General features: G+C 45.3%; 1 protein-coding gene across 2 annotated transcripts in view; it reads right to left on the reverse strand.

Annotated features, from left to right (window-relative positions):
- Positions 1 to 21,643, reverse strand: part of smarca2 (SWI/SNF related, matrix associated, actin dependent regulator of chromatin, subfamily a, member 2) — an 86,234-nt gene that overhangs the window by 41,511 nt on the left and 23,080 nt on the right. For both annotated transcript variants that reach the window (XM_056291303.1, XM_056291383.1), the window contains 8 exons: positions 21,511 to 21,641; positions 21,190 to 21,247; positions 20,769 to 20,869; positions 19,641 to 19,788; positions 13,274 to 13,437; positions 9,014 to 9,080; positions 8,783 to 8,893; positions 7,517 to 7,759 (listed from right to left, as the gene is read on the reverse strand). In XM_056291303.1, coding sequence (XP_056147278.1) covers positions 7,517 to 7,759; positions 8,783 to 8,893; positions 9,014 to 9,080; positions 13,274 to 13,437; positions 19,641 to 19,788; positions 20,769 to 20,869; positions 21,190 to 21,247; positions 21,511 to 21,641 — 1,023 coding nt within the window. The remainder of the gene's footprint in view (positions 1 to 7,516; positions 7,760 to 8,782; positions 8,894 to 9,013; positions 9,081 to 13,273; positions 13,438 to 19,640; positions 19,789 to 20,768; positions 20,870 to 21,189; positions 21,248 to 21,510; positions 21,642 to 21,643) is intronic.

The raw sequence follows: 21,643 nt of genomic DNA on the forward strand, positions 1-21,643 counted from the left end.
TTTCTGCCTTTATTTGATAGCAATAGTAGAGAGACAGGAAAGGCAGGGGAGAGAGAGAGGGGATGACATGCAGCATAGGGCGTGGGCCAGATTCAAACCCCAGCTGCTGTGGTAAGAACTCAACCTTACGTGGTACGCACTCTACCAGGTGAGCCACCGGGGTGCCTCTAACTCATCCTATTGTATAGGAGCAGTGGGCGGCTGCAGCGCCTGGGGACCAACTCCAGTTCTTCTTTCCACTGCCTTGCTCAGGGGCACAGGCAGGAGTATTAACTCTAACAAGCATGTCTTTTTGATGCTAAAAAAATCTACCTAATAAAAACATGCTGCTTGTCAGTCTGTGGATGCGCAGCCTCCTAGGTGGACCCTTGCATGAATGCGACCAAGTCTAATATGAACTTGGACGTTCCAAAAAGAAAATGTTTACGATGCAACCATATTGGTTGCTATCTAGCTCTGCCTTCACCAATGTTCCAGAAAACCACAGTCAGGTCAGCCAGCGCTGGCTTCAAACATGAGAGATAGGGGCGTCCGGGTATCGTAGCGGTCTATTCCGTTGCCTACCAACACGGGGATCAGTTGTTCGAATCCCCATGTTGCCTCCGGCTTGGTCGAGCATCCCCACAGACACAATTGGCCGTGTCTGCAGATGGGAAGCCGGATGTGGGTATGTGTCCTAGTCGCTGCACTAGCGCCTCCTCTGGTTAGTCGGGCTGCCTGTTCAGGGGGGAGGGGGAACTGTGGGGAATAGTGTGATCCTCCCACATGCTACATCCCCCTGGTTAAACGCCTCACTGTCAGGTGAAAAGAAGGGGCTGGTGACTCCAAATGTATGGGAGGAGTCATGTGGTAGTCTGCAGCCCTCCCCGGATCGGCAGAGGGGGTGGAGCAGCGACCGGGACGGCTCAGAAGAGTGTGGTAAGTGGCCAAGTGCAATTGGGGCAAGTGTGAAGTGCAAGTGCAAACCCCCCCCCCCAAACAAAAACAAAAATGAGAAAGACAGAGAGAGAGAGACCGTAAAGCAGCTACAGGTGTGAAGCAAGAGACCGTGAAGGAGCTACAGGTGGAAAACCAAAACCTACATTCCCAAGTAGCACAACTAGAGAAGGAGGCGCTACTGAAAGAGAGGAACCTCATGAAACAGCTGGAGGATCTTAGAACAGAGCTCCAAGAGAACACCAGGGCCAGGGCTTCAGTCTCCCAAAACAATGCCACTAAGACCCATACAGACCATCACACCTCCCCTGACACTAGAACAACCAACAAACATGATACAGAGACCACTCACACAGACACACAGACACCCCTCACACAAAGCACACAAACTCCCCCACCCAACCAATCTCCTCCCACCAAGACAAACAAGCAGCGCCCACACATAGCCCTGCTCATGGACTCAAACCAGAAGTTCATGGACCCTCAGAAACTGTTCCCCGGATATCACGTGACAGCAAAACGATGCAGCACTACTGGCCATGCACTACAGCTCCTGAACAAGGAATCTCTTGGGAGTCCGCAGCGCATCATCATCCACACCGGGACCAATGACCTGCACTCTCTGCACAGTGACACGGCTGTGGCGGTGCGTAGAGTGGCAGAGAGAGCAAGTGGACAATTCCCAGAGGCACAGATCGTCGTGTCAACACTGCTGCCACGGCTGACACCCCACCCCATATAATCCACGGAATCAACACAGACATCAGCAGAGGCTGTGCTGCTCTTCCCAATGTCCACCTGGCTCACCATTCAGGCATCAGCCTCCAGACCTCTACGACGGACTGCACCTTCACAAGGAGAGGGTGCGGATTTTTGCGAGCACCCTAAAAGATGTTGCTTTGGGCCGCAACCCAACCACACTCACCTATCCTCCGTCAGAAGGAGACTACAGACCAGAAACCCCCCCCCCCACACACACACACACACACATCCCCAGAAACCCCCCTTTTCCCCCAAGAGCACACAGCAATACCTGGACCCCTTTCCCCCCAAACCCATACTCCATACTCACCTTTGGGCCGAAAGCCCTACACACCCCCACGCCTACGTGCTGCTTCCCCCAGGTCCAAGAAACCTGTGCACCCAACCCCTCCAAAAGCAGGCAGAAACACCTGACAGAGCCAGTCCCCCACAGCACAGGCCACAAAGCTATGCTGCTGTAGTAGCCCAGCCCCCCCCCCCCCCACACACACACACCCACTGCCCCAGCTAAGACTGAGCTGGGAGAGATAAAGGAGATGCTCCACACCCTGTGCTCCAGAGTGCTGCATACACACACACACACACACACACACACACACACACACACACACACACACACACACACACACACACACACACACACACACACACACACACACACACAGAATAGACTGCCAGTCCAAGCCACATAATTCCCACACTATTTTGTGCACTACAGACAAGGGCAGGGCAATTTATCGATATTATGTGGATATCATGATGTGGGTCTGGATGTCATCTGGGATTCTGGATGGCTGCAGTACACCGGAGTCATATAACTTTCTGAGCTTGAGCTGCCTTACTGTTCTCGCTGCTCTGTTGTTTGCCTTTAACCCTTTAAGCCCTGGGGTCTCTTTTTAGCAGCATCTAGGGCGACCTCCAAGTCTCATCAGGTCTTGATGGGGTAACCACTGACACGGGGGAATCCTGAGTGTTGATTTGGCTCTGGGTGTGTATAATAATGCCCACAATATCGATAGTGAGGTATTTTAGTAAGAGTTATCTATGTCTTCTTCCACTGTAACATAATAATTCTTTGTCTCACAAAAGAAACTCACTGTATGTTTCCATTTCATGCGTTCTTTTTCTATCTCTTGTTGGAACATCCAGGGTCTCTTCTCATCTTCCTTTGGGATGAAGAGTAGAGACCCTGACTTCTTAAAAAACATCAACAATGTTGACATAGTCATGTTAACTGAAACCTGGTGTCGTGAAGACATAATCACCCACTGTCCCTCAGGATACAATGAAATAATTATTCCATCAACTAAACTCAACTCAGTACATCGTGGACGAGATTCCGGAGGTATTTTGATTTGGTACAGAGGATATTTAGCCACCCACATTTCAAAAATTAAAATTGGAACATCCCACTGCTGACTAAAACTCAGCAATAAAATTGGCATATCAAACAAAGATATCTATCTCTGTGCTCTATATTCTCCCCCAATTGAATCCCCATATTATGATGAGGATTTCCTGAGTAATCTCCATGAAGAGGTAAGCCTTTTCCAGGCCCAGGGAAATGTGCTGCTGTGCGGAGATTTTAACGCAAGAACAGGTTCAATGAGTGATACCATTGAACCTCAGGGTAACAGACATGTGTTTGGTCAACATTCCCTGTACCTCTCACCAAGCCTCATCAAAAGGAGCTCCCTCGACTGTACTGTGAACAAGGCTGGTAAGGGGCTAGTGCACCTCTGTCGCACCTCTGGCCTGTACACGCTTAATGGTAGGATCAGAGGAGACTCTTTGGGAAGGTTCACATGTTGTTCAGGTCTTGGAGCTAGTGTAGTTGACTATGCAATAACTGACATGGACCCCACCTCCTTCAACACATTCACTGTCAGACAACAAACTCCTCTTTCTGACCATAACCAAATTATGATTTTCTTCAAAACTATTAACCTGACTCAAATGCCTATAGAGGAGCCCAGCAAGCTGTTCAAAATTAATAAGACCTACAGATGGGCTCCAGACAGTTCAGAAAAATGTATCAATATCCTAAATTAATCCAAATTAGTTAATATGATTACTAACTTCATTAACAAACCGTTTGAAACTAATAAGGAGAGTACCAACCAAGCTGTCAATGAAATCAATTGTATCTTTCAGACGGCAGCAAACATGGCCCTACCAAGGACCTACAATTAAAAAAAATAAACAACTTAAAAATGAAAAATGGTTTGACAACGATTGTAAAAATATGAGAAAGGAACTGCGTAAACTGTCAAACCTGAAACACTACCAACCTCAAGATATGGATAAAAGAAAGAAATATAGCGGAAAATTAAAACAATATAAACACACATTAAGAATGAAAAAACAAAGCCATGTAGATAGAACCCTACAGGAAATAGAAAAGTCCCTGAATCAAAACCAATTCAGGGAAATGTGGAATAATTTGAGCTCTACAAAACCACAAGACCTGCCTATCCAAAATGGAGAAATTTGGAAAAATCATTACGAACATATCTATTCGGAAATCCAACAAGAACACTCAAATTTCAATTCCAATTTGATGAAACAGAAATTACGGTTGCTCGAATGCACTATAAAAGACAACCAAAACCCGCTGGATTTTCCAATAACACAAGAAGAACTGGCACAGAATTCAAATCCTTAAAACCCAATAAAGTTTGTGGCCCTGACAGCATCAGAAGTGAGATGCTTAAAAACAGCACAGCTGAGCTGCAAAGGGCAGTACTCCAATTATTCAACATCCTTCTAAGTTCGGGATATTTTCCTGACACCTGGAGCAAAGGGCTTAGAACTCCTATTCATAAAAATGGAGACAAATTGGATCCTAATAATTTCAGAGGCATTTGTGTGAACAGTAAACTGGGGAAGATGTTTAATAGCATTTTGAACAATCGAATTATAACCCTCCTTAACGAACACAATGTCCTGAGCAAAGGTCAAACTGGCTTCCTCCCAAATCACCGGACTACGGACCATATTTACACCCTACACACCCTCATAAATGAAAATGTGAATCAAACCAAAAATGGAAAAATATTTGCTTGTTTTATTGACTTCAAAAAAGCTTTCGACTATATTTGGCATGAAGGACTATACTATAAACTTTTACAAAGTGGTGTAGGGGGTAAAGTGTATGACATAATAAAGTCAATGTATTCGGACAACAAATGTGCAGTTAAGATTGGAGACAAACACACTGAGTTCTTCACTCAGAATAGAGGGGTGAGACAGGGCTGTGGACTTAGCCCGACACGGTTTAATATATATATATATATATATATATATATATATATATATATATATTAATGAACTGGCGGTGCAGCTGGAACTGCCTGCAGCTCCAGGTCTCCCCCTGTATGACATGGAAGTAAACTTTTTGCTTTATGCAGATGATCTAGTTTTGTTGTCACCAACCGCAGGTGGGCTACAACAACTACTAGACCTGCTTGAGAACTATTGCCAGCACTGGGCCCCATCAATAAATCCAAAAAAGACAAAAAGTAATGATCTTCCAGAAGAAGCCCAGATGTCAGGAAAATAGATACCAGTTGACTCTGGGTAGCATCACCTTAGAGCATACGATGCAGTATACTTAACTGGGTCTAATTATTACAGCATCAGGGAGTTTCAGTACAGCAGTGAATAACCTAAAACAAAAAGCTCGCAGAGCTCTATATGCAATTAAAAATAAATTCTTTAACATTGATAATCCAATCTCCATCTGGTGCAAACTGTTTGATAGTGTAATTCTGCCCATTGCGCTATATGGAAGTGAGGTATGGGGTCCACTCAGTTTTTCCAGCTACACTGACAAGCATCCAGCAGAAACCCTACATGCTGAATTCTGTAGAATGATTCTGAAAATACAAAGGAAAACACCAAACAACGCATGTAGGGCAGAATTAGGCCGGTTTCCATTATTGATAAATGTACAAAAATGATCTCTAAATTTCTGGATGCACTTAAATACAAGCCCAACAAATACATTGCACTTTAAAGCTCTAAAAACCCAAGAACTGAACCCCGAAAAGAGTCCCCTGAAGCAGCTGGCTCTGAGACTCACTAACCCTTTAACAAATACTAAGACCAACCAACCTCAGGCCAGCACAGCATTCCAAACCAACATGAAGATAAATCAGACTATAAAACAAACAAACATGAGAATAAATCAGCTATAAAATAAACCAACATGAGGATAAATCAGGCTATAAAACAAACATGAGGGTAAATCAGGCTATAAAACAAAGCAAGAACAATTATTTGAAACATTGGAACGCTGAAATCAAAACTCAAAACAAGCTAGAAGTCTGTCGGGCCCTAAAAACAAACTATGATTTGGAAGAATACCTCTTAACTGTCAGAGACAGGAAGCAGTGATAGATCCTCACCAAACACAGGCTCAGTGACCACAGTCTAGCCATTGAAAAGGGGAGACATAAAAAGACGTGGTTGCCAAAAGAGCAATGAACATGTGGTCAATGCATGACAGATGAGGTGGAGACAGAGGTGCACTCTCTCCTTAAATGCGAAACATTTGAAAAACTGCGACGGGCTTTTGTCAAGGAGCTGGAACATGTGATTCCAGAGTACCAGGAAATGGACGACGCAGGTAAGCTGCGGGTGGTCCTGCGAGGGGGGCCAGCAGCAAGCATTGCAGCAAGATTTATATTTTCCTGCCACAACCTGAGAGACAGTGGGTGACGGTACCTATTGCTATTGTTTGATATCATAATCATTGTTGTTGTGGCTGTCATTATAATCACAGTTGTGTTGTTGTTTTACATGCTTTGGCAATATGTACACAGCTGTATGCCATGCCAATAAAGCACATATTGAATTGAAATACTGAATTGAATTGAGAGAGAGAGAGAGAGAGAGAGAGAGAGAGAGAGAGAGAGAGAGAGAGAGAGAGAGAGAGAGAGAGAGAGAGAGAGAGAGAGAGAGAGAGAGAGAAAACAAATGTTTTTCAAAGGTTTTGAATCACTGCAACCATGATTTGTTCTTGATCATACAGTCATAACTGTGGACAAAAAATATTAGGCTGATGGGTCCAGCAGAATGCGACATTAGCTGCGGACAGACATGCAAACACACACACACACACACACACACACACACACACACACACACACACACACACGCATGCGACCAAACGCATAACCCTCCAGGCTACCGCCTGGCAGAGATAATTCATCACCTTTACGTTTGCTCATATTCACTGGTAACAACAGCAGTGAGGAGACGGGTTTCATTACAAAAACCTCCGCTGGATAAGCAACAAGAGCTAATTTGGTTGTCATTACTAAGAAGGGGAAAATTAGGTTGGGAGAGGAGATGGTCTGTAGACCACTGAACCTGTTGAGCCAGGAGGACGGGGAATTCAATGTTTGTCTGCCAAATGCAAGCGATGGCTCAACTGCCAGGTGCTGGCACCTGAGACACACTGCATGCAAGTGGCCCAAGCAAAACCTCTTGCAGTGTCTGTGTACCCTGCAAAGCCTCAATGTGCATTTACATTTTTGAGGAGGCGACTGTAGGCTACAGTGTATTCCTCGGCTTAGTTACGGACACTTTGCTGTATCCTACAGCTGAGCCCCACTGTCACCTTTGACGCAGAGCAGTAAAGCAGCCATAATTCCATCAGAGCCTTCTCTCCCGTTCCATCCCCCTCAGCTTTCCAACAAAGGAAATTAAACTAATAGAAAGGTGAACTGCTCGATCATATTTTAAAATAAAGTCCAAATCCTAATGAAAAGAAAACATCAGTTTACAGCGTACAGCTATTTAAGGCTCCTACCCTCTCTCCTGTCATGGCAAACGGGGCGTTGAACCACTGCTCAAAGGTACTGCAGCTCTTGAAGATGGTGGGGAGCAGGAAGTTGAGCAGGGCCCACAGCTCGGGCAGTTTGTTCTGCAGTGGCGTGCCGGTGAGCAGCAGGCGGCGGGGAGCCACGTAATGAGTGTTCAGCACCTGGGTCAGCTTGCAGTGGTGGTTCTTCATACGGTGGCCCTCGTCCACAATCATGTACTTCCAGCGAATCTGTACGGGGATGAGGAGTTATCATTTATCAGCAATGGTCAGTATCTCAGCAGGCTTCAGATGTTGCAGTTGCCATGGTGCTATGTTAAAAAACTTAAGCGGTGCCATTTGATGATGCAACTCTTTCAGCTAAACAACAGACCTAGGTCAAAGTGTACATCATGAGTATTCTTCACCTTTATGTAAACCTCCAAGCACAACCAAGGTGGTGTTTATAAATGGGCTTCGATCACAGAAAAGTGTACTTTCAAATACTTCCCCTTAACGTATCTCAGCCTACTTGCAACCCTTTTTTTTGGGGGGGGGGGGTTCCCCCCTTTTTCTCACCAATTGTACCTGGCCAATTACCCCACCCTTCTGAGATGTCCCAGTCGCTGCTCCACCCCCTCTGCCGATCCAGGGAGGGCTGCAGACTACCACGTGTCTCCTTTGATACATGTGGTGCCACCGGCCACTTCTTTTATTCTGACGGTGGGGAGTTTCACCAGGGGGACGTAGCCCGTGGGAGGATCACGCTATTCCCCCCTGAACAGGTGCCCCGACCAACCAGAGGAGGCGCAGGTGCAGCAACCAGGACACATACCCACATCCAGCTTCCCTCCCATAGACACGGCCAATTGTGTCTGTAGGGATGCCCGACCATGCCGGAGGCAACACAGGGATTCAAACCAGAGATCCCTGTGTTGGTAGGCAACGGAATAGACCGCCACGCTACCCGGACGCCCCCTGCAACCTCTTCTGTACCCATCTAGTCAACAGCAAACCAGAAAAGCATTTGTGGATACTTATGTTGCAACTCACATGGCAGAATTTGTAAGTACTTACATTTGTGTGTAAATCTGTGTGTGTGTGTGTGTGTGAGAGAGAGAGAAATAGAGAGAGCAGAACTTTAAGTTTTCACCTTTGCCATTACGTGCTTGTCCTTGATGACATATTCATGAACGAGAGAGAGAAAGAGAGAGAGAGAGCGAGAGAGAGAGCGAGAGAGCGAGAGAGAGAGAGCAGAACTTTGAGCTCTTTCACCTTTGCCAGTATGTGCTTGTCCTTGATGATGTATTCATACGTGGTGAGCAAAACATTGAACTTCCCACTACGGAGCTGAGGTACCAGACCCCGGCGCAAGGACGGGGTGCCCTTTCAGAAGACAGAAGTCAACAAGACAGTCAAATAACACCTGAGGGAAAAGATCCTCCCGGAATCAGAATTAAGCTTGAGAGAAATAAAGAAAACAGAAAAAAGAAAGCTCTGTCTCACCTTGTAAGCTATTTTGACCACAGAAGGTGACCACTTGTCAAGCTCGTAAACCCAGTTGGACAAGGTCCTGGAGACAAATCAATACATAACTCTTCATTGTGCATAGGAAGACAAAGTGCTCTCAGTCCACAAACAAATACACTCTTCAGGCTGAGAATTCAAGTGACCAACCTTGTGGACTTTCAACTTGAGAAACAGTATGAGGCAAATGTCTCTCATGATGTTTAGATATCATTTAATGGATAAACATCGGTCCAAAAAAAAAATCTCCTCTTGTGTAGTAGCACAATAGTTTTGAAAGGAGCATACAGAATCCTGCAAATATTACAGCGGGGAAGGGGATTTGCACATAAACAGCTTTGCTCCCTGGGTGGATCAATCTCTCTCATTATCCAACACAAAACTATGAGATAAAAGGGCAAGTTTAGGACTTATCGCCACATGAGGGCATTGTGCATGCTATCATACTATATTGGAAAGAATCTCTATCTGTCTGTATGTATATCTGTCCTCCAATTTTCTCGACAACTGTTCAGCGATGGACTTCATACTTGGCAGGTGTATTGCTGAGGATGCAAAGTATCAAGCGTGAAGTCATTCGGATGAATGGCTCTGAGTGGTTAGCCAAATGTGACATGATGATGCCATGGAATGACATCATGTGATGACATCACCATGTGACTATGACACCAGTGACCTCTGTCTCCATCCAGGGGGTCAGTGTGGACACCGTGGAATACCATAAGTACATGGGGGTGTATATCGACATTAAACTGGGCTGGGCTAAGAACACTGATGCCCTCTACAAGAAGGGACAGAGCCGTCTCTACTTCTTGAGGAGGCTGAGGTCCTTCAACATCTGCCAGACAATGCTCAGGATGTGGTGTGAGTCTGTGGTGGCCAGTGCTCTCCTGTTTGCTGCTGTGTGTTGGGGCAGCAGGTTGGGGGTAGCAGATGCAAACAGGCTCAATAAACTGATCCGCAAGGCCGGTGACGACGTGAGGGTGAAACTGGATTCTCTGGCGGTGGTTTCTGAGGGGAGGACGCTGTTGAAGTTATGTGCCATCATGGACAATGTCTCCCACCCACCCCATGACGTGCTGGTCGGGCACAGGAGTACTTTCAGTGATGGACTCATTCTGCCGAAATGCACCAGAGCACCACAGGAGGTCATTCCTGCCTGTGGCCATCAGACTTCACACCTCCTCCCTCAGAGGGTCAGACACTCGCAGTTAATGCTCACTGGACTGCCCTTCCACTTGTGTTACCTTTGAAAAACATTCGTTCTCACTATTGCTGCTCCCTCTCTTCACTCACTCTCTAGCTCGCTCGTCCAACGCTGCTTTCTGTCACTCCCCGATCTGAGTCAGGCGTATGTGTGCACGACTCACATCTGCAGTTGACTTAGATCGTGCAGAGATAGTGTCGAAACCAAAACATTACGTATTCGGGTACGAGTGTTGAAAGTAAACGAGAAGTTGATTGTATTTTGCAAGCCAGCAAATCATTCAGTTTTTTTGTTTTTTTCCCTTTTTCTCCCCAATTGTACCCGGCCAATTACCCCACTCTTCTGAGCCTTCCCATCACTGCTCCACCCCCTCTGTCAATCCGGGGAGGGCTGCAGACTACCATATATGTACCTCCTCTGATACATGTGGAGTCACCAGCCACTTTTCACCTGACAGTGAGGAGTTTCACCAGGGGGACGCGTGGGAGGATCACGCTATTCCTCCCAGTTCCCCCTCCCCCCACGAACAGGCGCCCCGACCAACTAGAGGAGGCGCTAGTGCAGCGACCAGAACACATACCCACATCTGGCTTCCCACCCCCAGACACGGCCAATTGTAGGGACAGCCGACCAAGCCGGAGGTAACACGGGGATTCGAACCGGAGAGCCCTGTGTTGGTAGGCAACGGACAGACCGCCACACCACCCAGACGTCTTCAAATCATTCACTGTTGATCTCAGCACAGGAGAACTGGAGGAACACCGGATGAACCAAAAATAATTCACCTTATTCCCCTCACTGCCACCTGGAAGTGCCATAGTCTCCAGTGGTAAAACTATAAGCGGGGCGTGCGGGTAGCGTAGCGGTCTATTCCACTGCCTACCAACATGGGGTTCGCCAGGTTGAATCCCCGTGTTACCTCCGGATTGGTCGGGCGTTCCTACAGACACAATTGGCCGTGTCTGTGGGTGGGGAGCCAGATGTGGGTATGTGTCCTGGTCGCTGCACTAGCGCCTCCTCTGGTTGGTCGGGGCGCCTGTTCGGGGGGGAGGGGGAACTGGGGGGAATGGTGTGATCCTCCCACATGCTACGTCACCCTGGTGAAACTCCTCACTGTCAGGTTAAAAGAAGCAGCTGCCGACTCCACATGTATGGGAGGAGACATGTGGTAGTCTGCAGCCCTCCCCGGATCAGCAGAGGAGGTGGAGCAGAGACCGGAACGGCTCAGAAGAGTGGGGTATTGCCCAGATACAATTGGGGAGAAAAAGGGAGAAAGAAAAAAAAATCACAAAAAAAAAATCTGCTATAAAAACACATTTTCAGGAGAAGGATTAATCACAGTCACCACTGGACATCATCTCAGTAGCTACAGGAACACATTTCCCATGGCTGAGCTGTGTTTTCTTACCGGTGTTTTATTAATGAGTCAATCAGCAGAGCAGCCATTCACCTGCGTTCACCTTATGTCATGAAAACCATGACGATTAAACACACCTGAAGTCTTTTAATAAGGGCTTTGAAGTTATGATAGTTTGATCTGTCATTTCATGTCAGACTTGGTCGCTTTCATGCGAGGCTCTGCCTAGGAGGCTGCACATCCACAGACTGACAGGCAAAACGTTTTTATTAGATAAGATTTTTTTAGCTTGAGTGCTGTTTATTAACATTTTTTCCCCCATATTACCCGTTCAATTGATTAGGGTGCTGCGCAAGTCTTGTAATGGCAGGAAAAACACTGATTTTCCTGTCCGCGTGTGTGTGTGTATTTCCCTTCTCCCGGTAGGCGAAAAAAGCGGTGGTTTGTCACCAAGTTTGGACACCAGAGAAGGGGAGATACGTACGCCTGGCAAAGATCTGCACTCTACTGACTGCACTCCTTTAGTTGTTTTTTCTTTTTGCTGTTGTGAAAATGCAACTAAATAACACAATTGCAAAGGAGTAAAACCTGAAAACAAATTCCTGGAACACACTTGTAAATGTTTTCCGATTTGTTAGTGTTTTTCTGATTTGCATTTTAGTTGCCTTAATCAGGCATTTGTTTGCCACCATACACCACACTGGCTGAGCATTTCAAGATTAAGACTTGGAATATCATGTTTCGGGGGTTTTTTTTGTCCCCCTTTTTCTCCCCAATTGTATCTGGCCAATTACCCCACTTTTCCAAGCCGTACCGGTCTCTGATCCACCCCCTCTGCTGATCCAGGGAGGGCTGCAGACTACCACATGCCTCCTCCCAATACATGTTGACTCAACAGCCGCTTCTTTTCACCTGATAGTGAGGAGTTTCACCAGGGGGACGTAGCACGTGGGAGGATCACGCTGTTCCCCCCAGTTCTCCCTCCCCCCCGAACAGGTGCCCCGACTGACCAGAGGAGGCACTAGTGCAGCGACCAGGACACATACCCACATCCTGCTCCCCACCCGTAGACACGGCCAATTGTGTCTGTAGGGACGTCCGACCGAGCCAGAGGTAACATGGGGATTCAAACCGGCGATCCCCATGTTGGTAGGCAATGGACTAGATCGCTGCGCTACCCAGATGCACCCATTATGTTTTTTGTTTTTTTTTTAATGAATGAGTATAGTAGGGTCTTTTTGACCTGCCTGGTATATTTGGGGGTTGGGATGGAGTTGGATCCCGGGGCATTAGTCCAATTACTTGGATGTGATTTGACATCAAACAAGTGCTGCCTGGTCTACCTGGGAGAAGTGGATTCAATGCACTCACTCATGGGCACACAGGTTGAAAAATAGGGAATTGAACATTTCACAAGGGTGATTGGCTGGGATTTTGCTGAGAATCCTGTTTTCTGAAAGGGGTAGTAATAAAATAGGTTGGAAGTCTGTATCGTTGTTTGCTCATCTTTGGGATTTTAAACTTAATAATAATGATAATAATAATAATAATAATGACTAAATAGAGGTGGACAGATTTCAATGTTTAATTAAATGAGTATATGCTTTCAGGTTAGTGCTCTCAGGACTTCTTTTGGGGGGTTCTCATAAAATGGCAATGAGTGCAAGCTACTCACGAGAGGGGAACAATAATGAGGTAAGGACCGTTGAGCCTCTTGTACTCCATCAGGTAGGTGATGAGGGCAATGGTCTGGATGGTTTTACCCAGGCCCATTTCATCAGCGAGGATGCCATTTAGGTTGTTGTTATACAGGGACACCATCCACTCCAGTCCCTGGATCTACAACACGGAGAAATAAAAGTTGGCACTCTTGCTTAACAAGACCTCTGCAGTTTAGTTCTTCTTGACCCTTTCATGGTCGGGTTTCCTTCTCAGACAGACAGTCTGCTCTATGGGAAGGGCAGTGATGATTCAAATACGGGACAATGACATTTCTGTGGTGTCTGAGAAAGAAAAGAGCTGTACAGTAAAGGTAAAAACTAAGAATAAGATGCTTACTTCAGTTCGCAGGAAAGACAGTCAAATATTCAAGATTATTAAAATCCCTAATCTGGCCATACAATGTTTTTACCCGTTACTCTACATGTCACAAAATGACATTCGCTAAGTGGCAATATGTTAAGCTGCACTCTTTTCAGGTTTTATCTTAAACGTACACAAAGTTAAAAAAAAAAAAGCCTCAAAAAAAGAGCTGCGAAAACTGGTGCTAAGAACTACATCTTCTTCTTTTGGCTTGTTTACTATTTCTCAGGGGTCGCCACAGCAGATTTTTGCCCTCTATAACTTTCTGTCTGACACTTCCCTCCCCTGCAGTCCAACCCTCCTCATGCCCCCCCCCCCTATCTGGTCTCTCCTTGGTCTTTCTCTTTTTCTTCTGCCAGGTATTTCCATGTCCAGTACTTTCTTTCTCATATAGTATATGTCTCCTCTCTGCACATGGCCAAACCATCTCAATCTTGTCTCTCTGTTTCTCATCCATTCATCTGATCTTGAACATAGCTCTCACTTCCTCATTTCTCTTCCAGTGTTTTCTAGTCACTCTCAAGGACCAACGCAGCATGTTCATCTCTGCTACCTGTCATGTAGATTTTAGCCTCTCTGCTGTTGTCACTGCCTCCATACCGTAGAGCACGGCAGGCCTTGGCTATTGATTTGTATACCTTGCCCTTTACACTCAATGTCATTATTTTGCCAGAAAGTACTCCAGCTACCTTCCTCCATGAATTCCACCCAGACTGTGTCCTTTTCTTGACTTCGGACTCACCACCGCCTTCTGTCTGTATTGTCAATCCTAAGAACTTGAATTTGTTAACTTCTGGGACATCTTCTCCTCCTAAGGTCAATCCTGGACTTTCTACTTGCTTATTTATACACAGCTACTCTGTGTTTTTTCTGCTGATCGTTGGACCTCTGATCCTAAGGACTACATGTAACTTTTTTTTTGCGAAGTCCCCAAAGTGACAATCTACACTTTGGCCTCATTCTATTTCCCCCCCCCTTTTCTCCCCAGTTGTATCCAGCCAATTAACCCCACTCTTCTGAGACGTCCCGGTCGCTGCTCCACCCCCTCTACCGATCCGAGGAGGGCTGCGGACTACCACGTCTCCTCCAATACATGTGGAGTCACCAGCCGCTTCTTTTCACCTGACAGTGAGGAGTTTCACCAGGGGGACATAGCGCGTGGGAGGATCACGCTATTCCCCCCCAGCCCCCCCCCGAACAGGTGCCCTGACCAACCAGATGAGGAGCTAGTGCAGCAACCAGGACATACCCACATCCGGGTCCCACCCGCAGACAAGGCCAATTGTGTCAGTAGGGACGCCCGACCAAACCGGAGGTAACACAGGGATTTGAACCGAATATCCCTGTGTTGGTAGGCAACAGAATAGACCACTATGCTACCAGGAGCTCCACTTTGGCCTCATTCTTAGTGTAACAGTTCTATAGGTTGTTTGCATATGACGTCACGAACTACAGATGGAGGGCAGGAAGTGATTTTCTACACAGGCAGCACTATCACAAACTTTCGAAATGCCTATGTTTGGCATCATTAACTGAGAAACCACAAGGAGTTTTTATTGAGTACCAAAAGTTGTTGTTCATGAGGGGGGAAAAAAATGCAAGAAATTGACCGAAAACGGCAGAAAAAATGGCTTGCGAACCGTCGTTTGCGGTCGGGAGGAGCGGAGTCGGATAACGCGTGTGTGTGCAGTGACCACTTCGTTAAAAAAATCACTCTTCATATCATAAGGATCATGTCCAACATATCTTACTTTCTGTTTATACCTTTCTCTCATAATATCGTCTAAACTAGCACAGTTCGGGCTAAACTAGCTCCATCTCGTCCATTTTGCTTTTCACTTCCTGCCCTCCATCTAAATCTCGTGCGTCATCAGAATCACGTGACTGCAAACAAGCTATTCACAAGTGATGTGATGCGATGTAAGTAAGAGTGTGATACGAATGAAACAAACAAGCAGTAGCCATCCAAAATCTAATAGAGCTGACTGTGTGTACTGCCTTCAGCCATACATCTAAGGCAGTGGTTCTCAACCTTTTCGAGTCGTGACTCACGACTCCCCAGAATAATCAGGTTGGTGTTCGCAACCTCCCCACCCCCACCCAATAGCACTGGGATATTTAACTCACAACACCCTGATGCAAACACATTGATCACTCATAAAGAGAGAAGCTGGTGGTGGGCAGAATTAATGAGCTGAATATTTCCCGATGTAAACATACGACTGGTGGAGATTTATTGACAACAATCAAGGTGTGCTGCACACATTGCGGTTGGCATTGACTGGTGCTTGATCCAATTACTGCACAGCTGAAATCTCTCCCCACGTCCCACAGCTCCTGTAAATACATCTCATTTAAAGCCCAGTGCACCACAACTCAGTGGAGCGCTGGCAGAAGAAACTGTTTTTGAGAGAAATAAATGAGTTAGCAACATTCAACGGCCTGCTCCCAGTTTCTTATCGTCACTTTCTGCCCATTTTATTTGCTGCTCCGTGAAATAACAACAATAATAAGAAAATCACCATGTCAGTTTTTGCAAAACAATGTGTTTATATCCAATAACGACTGCTGTCAGAATCTGGACAGCTGTATTCTTGCAGGCAGCTTCCAAAGCCTGGCTGAGATGAGCTAGTGAACACCCTGTCTGGCCTGCTTATCAACAGCCTTCATTTCCTCTGCCACACATGACTAAGGCCACACGTTAACACCCGTTTATAAACTCAGAGCATAACAGAGAAAGTTTAAACATTACAAAAAACATCCATACTTTTTAAATCCTTATGATTGGTTTAAATTTTAATAGCAACTATAAATAACGCTAAAAAGAAAAGGTTATTAAAGCTTCAGAGAAGGTTGAATCAGTTCATCTGGACACAACATTTATTGAGGGAAATGTTTCATCCCTCATCTAATGCCCCTTTTCCACTGCATGGTACTGGCTCATCTCGACTCTACTCGCTTTACTTTTTGGGATTTTGTTTTCCGCTGCAGATAGTATCCCCTCATGGCGAAGCCCCGCTGGTCATGTGTGGGCGTGTTGACCAGTTTTTTTTTTTAAAGATTTTATTTACATTTAAACAAATATAACTAAATACGCAAACATTTATGTTTACTTATATTTAGATTCTATTTTTACTATTTATTTATTTATAGTGGTATTTTCATGTCACCTTTTAGTATCGGCTCAGCTCACTTGGAACCTCGACGGAGGTGGTACCAAGAAAGTACCTGATACCAGGTACTATCCTTAACTTTTGCCCAATGGAAAACCAGAAAGAGTACAGTTGAGTCGAGCCAGTACCAAGTAGTGGAAAAGGGGCATTAACTGACCTCTTATGGCCAGAATCAAGGGTCTAGTAGTCCAAAATGACCAAGAGAAGCTCATCCATGCTTTCATTTCCAGTAGAATTGTTTACTGTAACAGTCTCTTAACTGGTCTTCCCAAATAGACCATTAAACAGCTGCAGCTTATTCAGAATGCTGCTGCTAGAGTTTTAACCAGAACCAGGAGAACAGAGCACATTAGTCCAGTCCTGAACTCTGTATACTGGCTTCCAGTTAGTAACAAAATAGATTTTAACCATGACCAAGAGAACAGAGCACATTACTCCTGTGCTGAAATCTTCACACTGGCTTCCAGTTAGTTATAGAACAGAGTTAAAGTACTGCTACTTGTCTACACATCACTGAATGGTGTAGGCCCAGAATACATCACTGACATGCTCGAAGAGCATAAACCGGGTAGGGCTCTAAGATCCATGGACTCAGGTCAGTTAGTTCAGCCCAGAGTCCAAACCAAACATGGTGAAGCAGCATTTAGCTGTTATGCTGCATGCAACTGGAACAAACTACCAGATCTTAGATGTGCCCCAAATATAGATATTTTAAAATCTAGGTTAAAAATTTTTATTTTTTCTTGTGCCTAGGACTGAGCGTTAAAACTTGCACCTCATTTCAACTGCACTTTAATTCTGGAAGTAGATCTCTAGTCACTTCTGGCGGGGAAGTGACTGTGATTTTATTCTGTTCTTTTTTTCCCCTTTTTTTTGTACTTTGTATTGTCTTTTTATAGTACACATCCTTTAATTACTCTTTTTAATTACTAATTCAAAGTACATTTTATGTACTTTGTACTCGTTTAATGATATTTTATATATGGTTATTCCTATTTGTTTCTATTTACCCTCTTTTAATTATATTTCATATGGTTGTTCCTTTTCTGTTTTTATTTGTGTAGAGCACACTGAATTGCCCTGTGTACGAAATGTGCTTTAAGAATAAACTTGCTTGCTCTTCAGTCTCAACTGACTGCAGGTATCCCCACCCTTATAAACAATACAGTGGTATAACGACCCAAACCAACGACCGGTTTCATATGCAAATTACTATGAATCAGAATCAGAATACTTTATTTAGTATCCCTGAGGGGAAATTGAGTAGAACACTAGAAATTGAGTAGAACAATAGAACACATGACCACTGGTCATGTGTACTATTCACAAGAGGGTTGGGGAATGGTTGCAATCATAGCACTGTAAGATGCTGACAGATGTACTCTTAGACCCCCCCAGTTCAGGGATGGCCTCTTTGACTCCACGTTCAAACCAGCCTTCCTCCCCATCAAGGATGTGCACATCCTCATCCCTGAAAGAGTGGCCAGTGGCCTGTAGATGGTGTAGACTGTGGAGTCCTGGCCTGGCATGTTAGCTTTCCTGTGTGGTGTCATCCTCTTGACCAGCGTCTGTTTGGTTTCCCCAATGTACAAGTCACAGCAATCCTCCTGGCACTTAACAGCGTACACTATATCGCTCTGTTTGTGCTGGGGGACCTGATCCTTGGGGTCGACCAATTTCTGGCGGAGCGTGTTTTGTTTTGGGGTTTGAAAGCAACTGAGACACGGTGTTTGGAAAAAACAATGCTGTGATTGCAACCATTCCCAAATACTCTGTGAATGGTACACATGGCCACTGTAACTCTAGTTAATGGTCACGGTAATTTGCATCTGAAACTGGTTGTTGTTTTCGGTCATTATGCCACTGTATTGTTTATAAGGGTGGGATACCTGCAGTCACTGTATTGTTTATAAGGGTGGGGACACCTGCAGTCACTGTATTGTTTATAAGGGTGGGGATACCTGCAGTCACTTTATTGTTTATAAGGGTGGGGACACCTGCAGTCACTGTATTGTTTATAAGGGTGGGGACACCTGCTGTCAGTGTATTGTTTATAAGGGTGGAGATACCTGCAGTCAGTGTATTGTTTATAAGGGTGGGGACACCTGCAGTCACTGTATTGTTTATATGGGTGGGGACACCTGCAGTCACTGTACTGTTTATAAGGGTGGGGACACCTGCAGTCACTGCATTGTTTATAAGGGTGGGGACACCTGCAGTCAGTTGAGACAGAAGAGGTCACATAGATGATGATGAAACGTTTCTCAGTAAATGTTGTGTCCATATGAACTGATTCACCTTTCTGTGATTTCCTGACCTGGATTATTAAGTATGCATAAAGGTGTTATTAAAGATTTATGTTGTTTTAAACCACAATAGTTGGTTTATACCTTGTCTGTTTCTCACATGGCTTGTGGGTCTGTACATTCACTGAATGTTGTGGTGGAATGTAACATGCCATGCATATTAGGATGCTTCATTTATTTATTTAGTTATTCTTTTAACTTATGTGAATTTGTGCCCTTCGCCTGGTGCTCATGTGAGTCTGTATGCAAGGCCAGACGAGGGTGACAGTGTGCATCTCTTGCTCATGTACTGATCTGTCTGTTGTCTCTGACATACTGATGACTGCCGCTTGTCTGCGAGTTTGTGTATGGTCTGGGTAGATTGTAAAACTCAACTGCCCTTCCGGGATAAATGAAGTTGTCTGAATCTGAATCTTATAAAATATATTTTGAGAAGTATATTTGTGTGTGTGTGTGTGTGTGTGTGTGTGTGTGTGTGTACCTGGTAGTGTTTCAGTGTTCCATTGATGAGAAGCGAGGACTGCTTCTCCACTCTCTCGATGACAGCATGGGCCACTCCATAATAAGACTGTGAGCTGGTTTCCCCTGTAGGGACGCTGTACTCATCATCCACATCCTGCTTGGCCGACCTGGAGCACCGAGCATCAATGTCAAAACCAAGTTTAACTGTTCAGCCAAGTATATTCTCACACACAATGTCATCTGACTTGTTGGGATACTAGGGGTGTAACGGTACACATATGCATACCCAAAACGTTCGCTATCGGTTTTTCAGTTCGGTATGCATGTGTGCCAGACGAATGCGTTGTTTTAACCACTGCGTATGGAACTTTTTTTTTTTGTGTGCGTGGCTTTTTTCCACTCTTTTTCTCCCCAATTGTATCTGGCCAATTATCCTATTTTCCAAGCCGTCCCGGTCTCTGCTCCACTCCCTCTGCCGATCCGGGGAGGGCTGCAGACTACCACATGCCTCCTCCAATACATGTGGAGTTGCCAGCCGCTTCTTTTCACCTGACATTGAGGAGTTTCACCAGAGGGATGTAGCACGTGGGATGATCACGCTATTCCCCCCAGTTCCCCCTTCCCCCTGAACAGGCGCCCCGACTGACCAGAGGAGGCGCTAGTACAACGACCAGAACACATACCCACATCCGGCTTCCCACCCACAGACACAGCCAATTGTGATGCCCAACCAAGCCGGAGGTAACACGAGGATTCGAACCGGAGATCCTCGTGTTGGTAGGCAACGGAATGGACCGCCACGCCACCCGGATGCTCCTCTCTTTGGGATTGATTTTAATGATTCCTTTCATGGTTATGCTGAATGTACACATTCTCTTTTGCCTTTCTTTTTTTTTTTTTAACATCCCTGTTTTCATTCCCACTTTTTAAAGCATGAACATTAACATGGAGAGTGAGAGGACCTTAATTAGATTCCTTTTCATTACTCTCTATTTCATGACTCTTTCTCTTTTCTCACTAACTGCAACAGCCGTCAGACTTATATGTAACAGTGCACAGTTGTCAGTACGCTGAATGAAAAAAGCAAACCAACAACAATATTCAGTCTCAAGTGAAAAGCACTGGGATAGATGGAGATGAGACATACTCGATTATATGCTTGACGGCGGTCACAGCCACCTCTTCTCCATTGGCATCAATTATCTTCTTTTCCTCTGTCTCGGCCTTGGTAACCACCTCCTCGTCTTCCTGAAAGCACAGGTTTATAACACCTGGTGACTGTGAGCACGCTAAGCAGCATTCAGATCACAAAAGGCGCCCTTACTGAGATAATTACACATTTCAAAAGATGACAACACTAGCTACACAGGCAACTACAGCCCCCTGGTGGATTTTGGCATGCATGTGGGCTTGCTGTTGGAGTAAAGCTGACAGTCAGTGATGTGCACTGAATACCGAGCCAGCAAATCTGACATTTACTTCATTTGGAGAATAGCGGTGGGGGTGGCAGGGGCCAGGATTCACTGCTCTACAAACTACAGAACCTCTTTAATGAGAAGGCCACTGACCTCTTCCTCAAAATCTGAGCCGCTCTCTTCGCTGTCTGACCGCGGAGCAACTTCGTATCTGCATTTTAAAGGAAAGGGTATCAGTGAGGACCTAAAAAAACTACATTTTCAATTTCTAAAATGAATTCTGTCATATTTCTCCATAAAAAAGAAAAGTGTTTTGCCTCATAATGAAAAAAAGAAAGTGCAACCAATTTCCTCCATTACTCAGCCTGACATTAACAAACCACATAAAAAGGAACCTTAAGTAAATGTAATACTGCATCTGGTTTCACAAAAGCATCTAGAACATAGCTGACTACTGATATGGGACTAGCATACCCAGGATTCATTTCCAGCCAGGCTTCCAGCTGACTGGATTTGGGAGCATCTGTTCCCTGCAACACTTTCCCGGTTTCCGTCTCAATCACCTTGACAGGAAGCTCGCTCATTTGGCTGCTCTCATCCATGGGCT

Source organism: Lampris incognitus, chromosome 1, assembly GCF_029633865.1.
Source record: "Lampris incognitus isolate fLamInc1 chromosome 1, fLamInc1.hap2, whole genome shotgun sequence".
NCBI lineage: Eukaryota > Metazoa > Chordata > Actinopteri > Lampriformes > Lampridae > Lampris > Lampris incognitus.